At 40.7% G+C, this 13,812-nt stretch overlaps 1 protein-coding gene across 1 annotated transcript in view; it reads left to right on the top strand.

Annotated features, from left to right (window-relative positions):
- LOC134675918 (serine/threonine-protein kinase Genghis Khan) overlaps positions 1-11,214 on the top strand; it is an 82,149-nt gene extending 70,935 nt beyond the window's left edge. The window contains exons 36-48 of the mRNA XM_063534262.1: positions 399-606; positions 1,843-2,009; positions 2,091-2,286; positions 2,390-2,581; positions 3,623-3,715; positions 4,342-4,464; positions 4,798-4,900; positions 5,453-5,591; positions 6,936-7,008; positions 7,982-8,063; positions 8,544-8,646; positions 9,662-9,744; positions 11,114-11,214. Of these exons, the coding sequence (XP_063390332.1) occupies positions 399-606; positions 1,843-2,009; positions 2,091-2,286; positions 2,390-2,581; positions 3,623-3,715; positions 4,342-4,464; positions 4,798-4,900; positions 5,453-5,591; positions 6,936-7,008; positions 7,982-8,063; positions 8,544-8,646; positions 9,662-9,742 (1,560 nt within the window). The 3' untranslated portion in view covers positions 9,743-9,744; positions 11,114-11,214. The remainder of the gene's footprint in view (positions 1-398; positions 607-1,842; positions 2,010-2,090; positions 2,287-2,389; positions 2,582-3,622; positions 3,716-4,341; positions 4,465-4,797; positions 4,901-5,452; positions 5,592-6,935; positions 7,009-7,981; positions 8,064-8,543; positions 8,647-9,661; positions 9,745-11,113) is intronic.
- Positions 11,215-13,812: the final 2,598 nt, after the last annotated feature.

Here is a 13,812-nt window from a genome sequence, read left to right as displayed (position 1 = left end):
TCCGGTCGGTGCTACATCTATTGTCACTATCATTCATAAGTACGTCTATCATTCGAATAATACACATATTTGCAGTAGCAAAAGCTGTTCTTAACTCGGGATTAGATCTGTGTATGATTATTCTCAAAATATGATATAACTAATACAAACAATATAGTAAGACAAGAGTGCTCACTCCATACATCAGTTTTGGTACCAAAAAGATTAGTATTTTCACAGTCGACATCTAGCATCGAGTAGCGGAATCATCAGTACTTTCAGTAGTAGTAGTAGTACTGTCAAGTGACAATAGATGTAGCACCGACGGAAAGTCTTATGTCATTAGACTTTCCGGTCGATGCTACATTTATTGTCACTTCTGTCTCTATGCTAATACTTAATAATTACTTATCGTACAGGTATACAGCGCATGCGTGATAGTAGACTCGGGCGCAGCAGCGGCGCTCCGCGGCGCGCAGTGTGCTGTCGTGCTAGAAGGCTCAAGATTCTGCGTCGGCGGAGACGGCGGCTTAGCGCTAGTCGACTTAGAGAGGGGAGAGATTACACCGAGAAGGCAACATGCTCCAGTCGCCCAGGCGGCCTATGTTCCTGAGGAGCAGCTGCTTGGTAAATATGACAATATCTCGTCGGGTGACAAGCAAAAGTCACTAAGTACCACCACAAGTTCATAGCCATAGTGAACCATATTAGTACTACTAAAAGAAGGTCGATTTTTGTTTATTTTTTTTAGTAATTAGTGACTTGCTTGTCACCTGACGATCTATAGTAGACTATATAGTTGGTGTAGATGCTGGGTTAGGCCTGGTGGGCCTAGAGAGGGATTACTCCAAGAAGATAGCTGAGGAGTACGCCCCAGTCGCGGCTTAGGTGGGTATCTGGGTATATTCAGGGTTCAGGACCATAATAACACTACAAAGGCTTAATTACTTCGCCAAAAATTAGTCTCAGATCAAGACTAACGATAAACCACTTTGTTCGTTCATCTATTGGACTCTCTGTCGCTCTAATTTGTTATACCAGGGGCCCATTTCTCGAACGATATTAGACTAATAATATTAACAGTTTTGAATGACTCGCGGTTAGTTTCACTAGACTTATATCGACCGGGATATGGACCGTGATTACCTTTTGTTTTGTAATGTCCATATCCTGGTCATATCGTATGGGTAACCATGGCAACACATTAATAATATTAGACTAATACCATTTCTTCGGGCCAAATGATCAAGAATCCATAGCTCAATGTAATTAAAAAGGTCAATACGGAACGACAAACGGACAGACATTTATTTCGATCTTCCATTCACTATTCACCATTCACCAGTCTAAACACTGATTGGAAACGAGCCCTGTTCAAATCCGAAGCTCGACGCGAGCGCAAACGCGCGCGCGCAAGTTAGAAGCTGGTCGATCACACCAGCTCCGCCATATTTATTAGTTTAATAAGAGAATATTCCTGGGCCGCAGCCTGGTCACGTGCTGATGAGGGGATCTAGGATTCCTTTGTTCTCATCATTTTTGGTGGCCCATGAGGGGATCTAGGATTGCCCGCCGGTGCACACGACATTTTTGGTGGCCCATGAGGGGAATCGGTCTAAATGTATACTTGCAGCCAAGGAAGGGTTGGTGGCCCATGCTAGAATAGCCTGAGGAGCTCCACGAGGTATTCAAGCTACGCTGGGCTATGTATGCATCATTTTTGGTCGCCGGTTCAGGGATTTACGATTGCCCGCCGATGTATCCGACACCATTCCAGAAATGGGCTCGAGATACGATAAGGGAATTCGAATTTCGAACACGAATATGTTAGAATGATAGTTAAACAGTTATCTTTTGTTACAGTTGTAATAGCGGGCCGCGGTCGGCACGTGCGACTAGTCCCTGTACGGGCCCTAGAATGTTCTGAGGTGGAGTGCGTCAAGCTGGCTGAGTCCAAGGGCTGCGTGTTGCTCGCGGCGGGCCAGCTCAAGACCAACACGTATGGGTTCGCCGTCGTGTGCAAGCGACAGGTAACATTACACAGTACGGGCTCTAGAATGTTCTATGGAGTGCACAAGTTTATCCGGTCATATATATTTGTATTGTTACAGAACGCGTACATAGTGAACGTGTACGAGATAACCCGCACGGCGCTGCGCCGCTGCCGCATCGCGGAGCTGCGCGCGCCGGGCGCCGTGCACTCGGTGCAGCTGGTGCGCGGGCGCCTGCTGCTCGGGTACCGCGGCGGCTTCGCGGCGCACCAGCTGCCCGACCCGCGCCGCCCCGACCTAGACCAGCCCGCCGTCTGTGAGTGCACACTAGGGTGTCCCTTATTATAACCCGCACGGCCCTACCATAACCATTAAAAAAAACGCTAAGTTCTTTGTAACACATTTCCGTTTGTCCACAGCTCTAGTCCACCCCGAGAACCAAGTGAACCTGTTCCTGTCTCACTCTGGCGCGCGGCCGCTCGGAGCCGCCTGCGTCCCGAACAGCGCCGACACATTACTAGTGTTCAACTCGTTGGCGTTGTATGTTGACCGTTGTGGACATCGCGCCAGAGATACGGAGCTCATGTACACACAGCAGCCCAGCCACCATGGTATTTTTTTTTAATTATAGGAAATTTTTACACAAATTGACTAAGCCCCACGGTAAGCTCAAGAAGGCTTGTGTTGTGGGTACTCAGACAACGATATATATAATATATATAAATACTTAAATACATAGAAAACAACCATGACTCAGGAACAAATATCTGTATCATAATACAAATAAATGCCCTTACCAGGATTCGAACCCGGGACCATGGGCTTCATAGGCAGGGTCACTACCCACTAGGCCAGACCGGTCGTCAATATTTGAGATTATTAAAAATGCGTATAATCTGAGTTTGCTCCATCCCAGGAGGTGTGGATAAATTTTGGGAACCTTGGGAGATATATTTTACCTTGGACTGACAAACCCACTCGATGTAGAAGGAACCCACCGTCAAAATCAATGTCACTACCAGCTAGGTGGCTGTAAATCAGACACTGGTAAAAAAAACTGATTTTAACAGGTTTATACCAAAAAAAAGGCAGTCATTTCCACAATGTTTGACTAAGAATTAATATTAAGGTACTTTTCGAATCTTCAGATGTCAATTTTTATCATGATTAGAGCAAATTTTCCCTCGGACGTACCTTTTTTGAACTACGAGCAAAAAAAATCCATAACTTCTGGAATGGGGCAAACTCGGATTACACTAATTGCGGACCAAATGATAAGGTATTAAGACGATTTCCAGCTGGCTTGAAAAAATGTAATTTGATTGACCTAGTTATACAAAAGGTAATCACTGCCCCTATGTCGGTAGATATAAAGTCTTATATAATTTAGCGTAGGATTAACGATTATTTTTGCCTAAGGCATGGTATAATAATATACTCCGCCTAGTACTCTCTTCCCATCTTTCGTGGTCACGTGACTGACACAAGCCTACGTCATCATGCGACAGCGCTATATGATAATATGCGATAGCGCTATATAAAGTGGCAATGTTTTGTGACGTAGGCTTGTGTCACTCTGGGAAGAGAAGACCATGTTTTATTAGACTATGTGTTTAAATGAATAATTATATAACCAATATGATTATTTACAGCGATCAACGAAACGCATCTACTGATATTCACGACGACGCATATCGATATATACGATATCGAGAGTGGCGAGTGGGTTCAGACTATCAATATACGTAAGTCAATAATTTTTTTGTGTTTTTCATACATATTCTTGTTGATATATTATGACTCATTATCTATGAATAGGGACCTTATTGTCGATGGCGCTTACGCCGCAAGGCGTCGTGCGGCATTCTATTAATATGGGAGCATCGTTAATAATGGCGAAACGGCCATCGACAACAAGGTTCCTTTTCATAGATAACGTCCTATATGTACATATACAATACACACACTAGTCAGGCCCCTGACATTATGTAAATATGTCTGTTGTTAATGATTTAGGCACGTTAACTATGCTATTGTTGTGAGATAAATATCGCGTTCTAAAATAGTTAGATGCCTTTTAAACAGGCTAGTTTTTGTTTCTCTTCTTGCGGATTTTGCTTATTATCTATTTTATATTTTTCCTTCATGACTTTACAGCATACTAGTAAGGCAGTATTTAATTTTGTTTTATATTTCACATGATTTCACTACATCGTTTTGGAATCGTAATGGCAGGGTAATTCTTATATACCCCGATAAAAGTAAGATTTATCAGCCTCGAATTTCTAAACGTCCTCGCTTTTTCACCCGTTTACGTCACACTCGGCCAGCAAACTATTTCCCGAGCTCAACAGTAATGTTGTGTGTACAGCGAACGCGCGTCCGTTAGACGAGCAAGGCTGGCTCTGCTGCGTGTCGGGCGGGGCCAGCAACGGGTTCCCCTTCGCCAGCGACGCCGCCCCATTCATCATCTACCTGCGCCCGCTTATGACGCGTAAGTCATTTGTTCCTACAGTAGAGATATACAGTATGTAACTGTACGAAAAGCAATTACTACTTACTACTACTACCGAAACTACTTGGTCTAAAATTTCTTACTAAATAGTTCTTTACCTATAGATGACAGGAACACGTATTAGAAATGTGCAGTCAAGCGTGAGTCGGACTTTATAACTTAGTTTTTGATTCGACCCCCGACCCCTATGAGTTTTTAAAAGACATTTCATTCACGTTCCACATAAAAAAATACATGGTTAAAAATTGTGTAATGTGCGGAACCCTTGGATAGCGAGTCTGACTCGCACTTGACCGGTTGTTTATATTTCAGAGGGTCCCCTGAATGTGGACCACGCGGCGCTATGGGGCTCGACCAAACGGAGATTCTCTGTGCGGGAGCAGTCACACCAAGCTATAGAAGCGCATAACAGATTGTAAGTAAATATAAAGCATATTTAGTTTGTTTTTGAAGTGTTACTTAGAGCCACCCCATCCTAGCGTCTTTTGAGCGTCGGCGTCTAAACTGCAAAACGTAATTCAAGACCAAAAAAAGTAAGAAATGTTGCCACTTTTTTACTAGCGCGTCTTGTATTTATGTACAATTAAGTAAATAAAAGTACTTTTTTAAATAGTAGGAGTAAAATTACTAATGAATAAATTATCTTAGCGTGATTATTTATCAAAAGGAATTTACTATTTTACAAACAAATTATTGCAGTGGCAACATTGTCTTACTTTTTTTCGTCTTGAGTTACGTTTTGCAGTATAGTCAGGGCTATGGATAATGGCGTCGCTGCGCAGTTGCGTCTACATTGCGTCGAGCAGCAACCATAGTGTTGACTAGACGCCCACACTCGAGACGCTAGTGTGGGTGGCTCTTACTGTGTACTTTTTTCTTTCTTTTCCACTTATCGTCGAACTAGTTATAAGGATGATAAGATCAGCCTTTAGCCAAATCTAAGCAACCTAATTTTGCTTTTTATCAGATCGGAGCGACGTTCGCGCCTGATATCAGCGCCGACCAACTTTGCGCACCTGTCGCATATGGGCCCCGGCGACGGTATCCGCTCGCAACGCCTGCTGGACTTGCCCACCACCGTGGAGACCGCCGACGACCACCAGCAGGTACAGTCATCAGCAATAGATCTTACACAACTAGGGCCGCAAAAATATATGACGCGCTCTTATTGCGCTCCAAATAAGAACGTGTCACATCAGTGTTGCCAACTCTGATTTTGAAAAAATGCTAGACTAATGTCTAGATTATGCGAAAATTATGCCAAAGTTTTTTGAAATATGCTAAAAAAAAATTCTAAAATATCACTTGATATTAGACACTTAAAACACATACATTTTTCAAATTTAATGCCTTTTTACAAGCTTTTATTCTACTGGTAAGATCTGCTTGACCAACTTTATATATTCCGTCGACGTCCTTCCGTCCACAAAAGTCAAAATTCATATGAAAATATGAACCACATAAGGCGATGGCGCATATTGTTGCGGCCAAGTTGGTGCAAACTTGGCTTAGACTAAATTATGCTAAAAAATATGCCAGGTGCTAAATGGACAATTTTGGTGCCAAAGCGAGTAAAAATATGCCAGATCTGGCAACATTTATGCCAAGTTGGCAACACTGGTCACATATTTTTGCGGCCCTAGTTGTGTAAGATACTATTGCTGATGACTGTACCATCGCCCACACTGTTAACTGGACATCGACGGACCTCATGCCTTTTGTAATAATGCCTGATGTACAGTTAGGAGTGTAGCTGTTTTTAAACATTGATTGTGTTTTGTTTTAGACTTCTACAAACTTCAAGCAAGATAAAAACGGTTTTCAACTCGGAGTAATTAACAACGGAGACGCCATGTCTAAAATTTTCGGTACAAAATAGTCTGCCGTTTTTTGCGGGGGAGGGGCACATCAAATGTATAGGTACGTCATGTCAGATAAACGTCAGTCCATACACATGGTTGACATGTGGTTGACCATTGGCCGCCTATTTTCGACAGAGGGGAACGCCTGTTAATGGCGGCTCCATTGTTAATTACTCCGAGGTTTTCAATAATAGTTTGTGTTACAAGGTATCAAAATGATTTATTTCCGTCAAGGGCGTACATTGAATCCTGAATGAAGCGATGGATTCTAAAGTAGAATCCTGAGCGTAATGAGGGAGTCAAGTGTTAACGCCCAAGACGAAATAATTTTGATACCGTGTGACACATATTGCTTTTCACATCAATTATGAGGAAAAAAACTAAACTACGAGGGAATTATGATGCTTAAACAGATTATTTAAGCTAAAAAAATAATGTGCAAAAAGATGTAAAAATAGTGTGCTAGAACAGAAAAGTGTTACTTTGATCCCTCCTAGCAGGGAAGAAAAGTGCTACTTTGATCCATCCTAGCAGGGAAGAAAAAGCCCTTTTTCGAATTGGTGATGTGAAAAATGTCATGTTATACAGATGTACAGCAGTCGAGAGAGCAGTAAACGGACGTCACCGCTCACGATATCGCACGGCACGGGCTCTTACAACGGTAAGCCTTGGTATTGTTACTAGATATTGGTATAAACTTGCATTTACACTACATATTTTGCTACTTTACCGTCCTAGGGCGGGATTAAGGACAAATACGTGCTTATGTTAAGAATTTAACGGGCCATGTACTGTAAAACGTGATACAATACACGTGCGAAAAGGTAATTTGCAACTCGTGTCGATTTAAAACACTCCCTTCGGTCGTGTTTCAATTTATCGCCACTCGTTGCGAATTTCCTACTTTTCGCACTTGTATCGTAACTAAGCCGTGGTGGCCGAGTGGATATGACGCCCGACTTTCAATCCGGAGGTCGCGGGTTCAAATCCTGGCTCGTACCAATTAGTTTCTCGGAACTTATGTACGAAATATCATTTGATATTTACCACTAGCTTTTCGGTGAAGGAAAACATCGTGAGGAAACCTGCATACATCTGCGAAGAAATTCAAAGGTGTATGTGAAGTCCCTAATCCGCATTGGGCTAGCGTGGGGACTATAGCCCAAGCTCTCTCGCGCATGAGAGGAGGCCTGTGCCCAGCAGTGGGCCGTATATAGGCTGAATTATTATTATTATATTATATATCGTAATGTTACAAATTTGCTTACAGTTTAATAACCGACTCATAGGCGTACCCACGGAGGGACAAGGTGGGGCAGTTGCCCCACCCTGGTCTCTGACCATAAGCTAAGAATTTCTGTTTCAACCGTACCCTGTTACACTCGCCATCAGATATATCGGTGCGGTCAAGGCGCTCACAAATATCTGAACACGCCTCTATTGTCAAGGCGCTAGAGTGCGTGTTGAGATATTTTTGAGCACCTCGGCCACTCCGATATATCTGATGGCGACTGTACAACGTACCCAGCCTCCCCTAATTCTGCCCCACCCCTTAAAAAATGCTGCGTACGCCCATGAACCGACTTGTGGATTAGTAGTGAATGATACTTGATCTCGTCTGTTTGGTTCGTCAGGGTCGTGGCGCGGCGCGGGTCGCGCGGGCCCGCCGGCGGACGCGCCCCCGTCGCCGCCTCTCTCGCACCGCCCCATGGAGAGGTATAGTTTGTCTCACTTCAAACAAACACTGAGAGAATCATACGGTCTTTGTCTTACGCTGGTACTAGCACCCAAAAGAAAGGGATGAATATAGTTTTTAAATTTAAATTCCGAAATTTTTCAATCGAGGAAGAAGGTTTGGATTCTTCGGGATTGTAAAAGAATACATTTCAGTTGGTAACATTATTTTCAGATCAGGGTTAATGAGGTTGGGGTACGGAACTCTTCTAATACATTTTCCCGCACAAATCACAATTTGGTAAAGCGGAACTGCCGAGGAAACCATAGATATTATAACAATTTTACCTATTAGTAAGATATTTATTTTGTTAAACATAACTTTACATTAAAATATGATTGATACCACAATACCTAAAGTATAGCTTCCCTTAAAACTCAAACGTTTACATACCATGCATGTATGTATGTCATATGTTTACATAGATGTTAATGTTTATATGCTAACGTTTTGTAATGCAGATCAATAGGCGGGGGCTCGCAGGGCAGCGGATCACTACTACTGGAGCGCTCTATAACGCCGCTCAGCCTCGGCAGTATGAGCTCTCTGCACGATGTACTTAAGGTAAGTCAATCACTGGTATTTTAACTCAATATACAGTACATAATCAATATTTCATACAATCATGATATAATAGAAAGCTTTTCAGCCGAGCTTGTCACCTTGGCACCGTGTTTAGGCAACGAAGCTTGCTGAGTGACCTAAGTAAGGAACGAAATTGAAAAGCTTGATTATATCACTATTATATATGTACAATACTTACTGACTTTTTTAACGAGTCAACTACATATAATAATACTTTTCGACCTGTTTCGAACAATGCTTATAAGAAGTCACAGCGGTACGATATCGATCTGTCAGTGTCAAAAGTGACGTTTTTTTGGTTGAAGAAATGTCGAATCGGGCCGACAGAACTGTAACAGAAATTTCTTGTGTCCTACCGTTCTACCATATAACCTAAATAATAAAACAAAATTAGCTAAGTATCTCAATAGATAAAAATGTAGTAACAGTCATCAGCAATAGTATCTTACACAACTAGGGCCGCAAAAATATATGATGCGCTCTTATTGCGCTCCAAATAAGAACGTGTCCCATATTTTTGCGGCCCTAGTTGTGTAAGATACTATTGCTGATGACTGTACAAAAAGACATCAACGCACTTCTTACTCATTAAATAGTAGCGCGTTGATGTCTTTTGTTATTTGACACGTAATTCGTCGAATGCATTACAGTTAACTAAAGCGTAAGAAGACATTATAATTGAGTCGGAGCCCATTGTGAAAAGTATACGATTACGGTTTGGTATACGTAGTCTTAATTCACCCATTAAGGCCTGTGCACACCGGCTGCGTGTGCGTGACGTGTACGTGCGCGTGCGGGGTTATAGTATACAGATCCTTATGAGAGATGGCACACCGCTTGCGTGACGTGTGCGTGTGCGGCTCCAACATTTTAGCGCACACGCACGTGCACGTCACGCACACGCGAGCCGGTGTGCACAGGCTTTTAAAGTCGCGACGAGTGATATGAATGTTATAATATATGTATATATGAATATGAATGTTGGTGTGTATAGGTGGGCACGGACATGGGCGACGCGCTGCACTCGGAGGACAGCAGCTGCGGGGCCTCGCCGCCGCACCCCGCCGACCCCTGATCGTAAGTCGTACATATTATACCGGGCGTGGCCTGTAACACGAGCAAATAATTAAAACATAGATTGTACTCCTCAAACGGTGACACTTTTGTTCAACAACTTTTAAAAATTATGAAGTATTTAGACTCCCTATTTTTCATACAAAATAAACTCTTCAATGGATGCCATCGCCACGCCATATCTTTGTGATTAACGTTGCTTGTCACGCCTTAAACATAACAAAATTCGCAATACATTGCGTCTTAGAATAAACTTTAAAGTGTATTAAAAATCAAACCACAAGTTATTTTTAAAAGTCGCTGATCAATTGTTGGTCAGTATGAGGAGTACAGCCTACAGTTAAATTTTTTGCTCATGTTACAGGCCACACCCGGTATATCTGCCACTTATAATCTGCACAGTAGACTATAGTTCGTTTTTTTAGCATTAGAAAGAACTCCACAGAAGTAAGCGTGCAGTTTTTATCAGGCTCTTTAATTGTTAATAATTATTGAATTATGTAATGTAGCATGGTCAATACATATAATTTACTTCAAATTATTACCGCTAAAAGTGCCGGATTTGGAACCACAAGCTTACTTCTGCGAAGTTCTTTCTAATGCTAAAAAAAACGGACTATACTACATGATTTGATATACGGTCATTGTACTAGTTTTCATCCACTTAACGGAGTTGCAAATTATATATTGCATACTTCATTTGCTACTTGCGAAATATAATTTTTATGTATTGGAAAATTATGTTTTTTTTTTTGTATTATGGAAAGCCGTGGATTATTTTAAGAATTCTAGTTTGAAATTTAATTTTCTACTGCAGTGACATGTTAAGTATGCCATACGATAAATAAATATGTAGACAGACAGATTTCTATCTGCCCAGTATCTTTGTCCAATGTGTATGGTGTCTCACATTTTGCTTAATGAGAGAGTGAGACGCAATGACATTGGACAATGAAATTGGACAGGTGAAATACCACCGTTAGACATTAAGTCCAAAGTGCGGCAAGGTATAGTTCGTTTTTTTTAGCATTAGAAATAAGGTAAACAATCTTGATGTGTCTATTAATAGAAAAACACATTTTAAAAATAAATTACGGCAAATACTTATGTAACAATTATAAATCTAATACGATCATTTATATTCTTCTGCTTTCATAAGTAATAGATTTTGATTTTCAAAAAGCGTTTTTCAATTAAAATACATGTCAAGATCGCTTACCTTCTTGCAAGTTCTTTCTAATGCTAAAAAAACGAACTATAAGTTTATATTCAAATTTCGTCAAGTGGACGAAAACTGAAGCTGGACGGAAACTAGCGCAATGACCCTATCTGATTCGATCCATAACACTCCAACAGTGTTCTCATTTTCTAGAAACGAACTGAACGCGTATTGGTCGCTCGACGTGTCCCGGTTCTACGCGTGCTTCTGCTAGCGACGCGACGAAACGAGCCTACACAAGTACAGTCGCCATCAGATGTATCGGAACGGCCAAGGTGCTCAGAAACATCTTTACACGCCTCTATTGTCAAGGCGTTAGAGTGCATGGTCAGATATTTGTGAGCACCTCGGCAGCTGTTATATATCTGATGGCGACTGTACACACTGCCGGGCTAGCACGTGATGAGCGCGATAGTATCTCGCCGCGAGATAGACTACCCGTCCCTCTTAAATTAATACATTTATAGTATGAATTATCTCAGATGATTTTTTCGAGTTCGGGTGCTAATCCGTTAAACAAAAGCCTTTGTTTCTTTTAAGAGCGGTCTACAGCTCGTGCCAAAGCAACCATGTCGTTTAAAAAGCAACTATCGTGATAGTATTAAGGTTCAAATTCATATGACAGCTTGTTCAGAGTACAATTAGGGCGGTCTTGTTTTTTGAGATAACAAAAACGTGTTATCTCCGAATGGGCTGATTCAAGAATTTGAACCATATAATTAGGATGGTAAATTTGCTTTTTAAATGGGTTTGTTCCCGTTACTTACGTCGGGGCTATTAGCAGTAAGCATTGTAACCACTGCATAAAGGAAACAATATCTTTTGTTTAACAGATTAGGGTCCGAGACCGAAAAAATCACCTGAGATTATTCATACTATACCCGTCCCTCTTTAATTAATACAGTTAGTGAAAGACGGGTAGTCTATCTCGCGGCGAGATACTGTCGCGCAAATCTTGTGCTTGGCCTACAAGAGTGGTGTGAAGTGATCATATACGTATGTAACCTGAACTATGTTGATACTCAATGTTTAAGTTTTAATATTTAATTTTATTTAGAACAAAATGTGACGTTCCACGGCAGAAGGTACCTTAATGGCGGTTGGCGCTTACGTCGCATAGCGCCACAGTAATATTGGAGCGACGTTAATAATAGCGTAAGCGCCAACCGCAATAAGGTATGTACCTTTACTCGTGGGACGTCACAAATGATAATAACAGTGATTTATTTTTCTAATTGGACGTAGGTTAGCGATTTATCCTCCAGAATTAGTCGTTTATATTAATTAAATTCGACAGAAGTTTGAAATTTTATTGACAGTTTTTGGTGGGTTTGATTATTTCTCGTTCAATTATCATAGTTTATAATAAGTCATGTAAGGCATGTTCTCGTTTGCGCGGACTGCGATCACATTTGAGGCTATGGGCTATAACCGCGTAAATCGGCGTTCGTCAATTTCGAGCAACTATCTCTGTCACTCTAATTACGCCTTAATTGGAGTAAGAGAGAAAGAGTTCGAGGTAGGTCTGACCCATCTACTGCTCGATGCTCGAGTCTCAATGGATTTTTAGTTAGGTTCCAATTTTTATTTATAACGCGGTATATATTGAACAAGTGATGATTACATTTATATATATACATGTATGTAGGTATAACCCTGAAAACGCCTTATGGTCTAAATTGGAATCTCAAAAAATGTATACCTTTATTTAAACGTGTTTTAAGGCATTTTGTAATTATTTAAGTAAACGTTATTACTAAATTATGAGATCTTATGACATATTGGAATATCAACAGTTTTTTTTTAAATATGTTTATGAAATGTATTTATTCCATTCAATTATTAAATGTCATTAAACTTTCATTTATTTTCATCCTTAAATAAATAATACAATGAAATTTTATAAGAGATACTAACAAGATGTATTCAGTTCATTGTATAATGCGTAATTTATAATTTAAACGAAATTGAATCTTATAACGGTGACATAAAGCTTGATTTTATAATGTAACCGCATAAAAGCGACATTTCTGTTGCAATATATCAAATATAGGTTAGGCTGTATTTATTTATACGCGATGTGTTAAAAAGCATAATTATTTGGTTCCTAAAATGTACAGCAATTTATTATATAATAAAGACACTATCACATGTAGAAACTCTTATTGAGAATGCTTTAGGGATAGGATGGTCGCCCCACTATCGTTTCATTCGACGCAAGACTCGTCAGGCGATAAAAACGCGACCATGCTATACCAGAGACGTGCTAAGTATCGATATCCAATGACTGTGAAAAGCTAAGGACTGTATTGAAAGATAGGTTTACCGCCTTTGTGCCTGTTTTAACATGTTTGAAATTATTGCAAAGAAAAAAAAGAAAAAAAGGAAAGTTTCAAAATATTTCACACAAGAAATTGGATGTTTTGCCAGTCTTATAAATTCCAAATGATTTGTTTCGAAACGAAGTTCGATTTTTGTCAAGTATTTTATCCTTTGAAGAAAACGGGACAAAATTACAACAAAAAATAATTTAATAATTATATGGGTAATAGAGCCAAATTGTGACGTTCCACGGCAAAAGGTACCTTACGGTGGCTGGCGCTTACGTCGCGTAGCGCCGCAATAATATTGGAGCGGCGTTAATAATAGCGTAAGCGCCAACCGTCATAAGGTACCTTTACCCGTGGGACGAATTGAACCTTTATTAACACATTCATTACCACTAAGTGCTACGGGTTACCTACGCTCGTAGCGCGTAGCCACGGTTTCGCCGTATGTAGCGCGTAGTCGCTACGAACAGTGTACCCGACAGTCGGGTTCTTGGTGTTGAATGTGTTAAAAGATACTAAAAA

This window comes from Cydia fagiglandana, chromosome 23, assembly GCF_963556715.1.
Source record: "Cydia fagiglandana chromosome 23, ilCydFagi1.1, whole genome shotgun sequence".
In the NCBI taxonomy this organism is placed as follows: Eukaryota; Metazoa; Arthropoda; class Insecta; order Lepidoptera; family Tortricidae; genus Cydia; species Cydia fagiglandana.
Note: the sequence above shows the minus strand (reverse complement) of the source record. Positions and strands in the feature narration are given on the sequence as shown.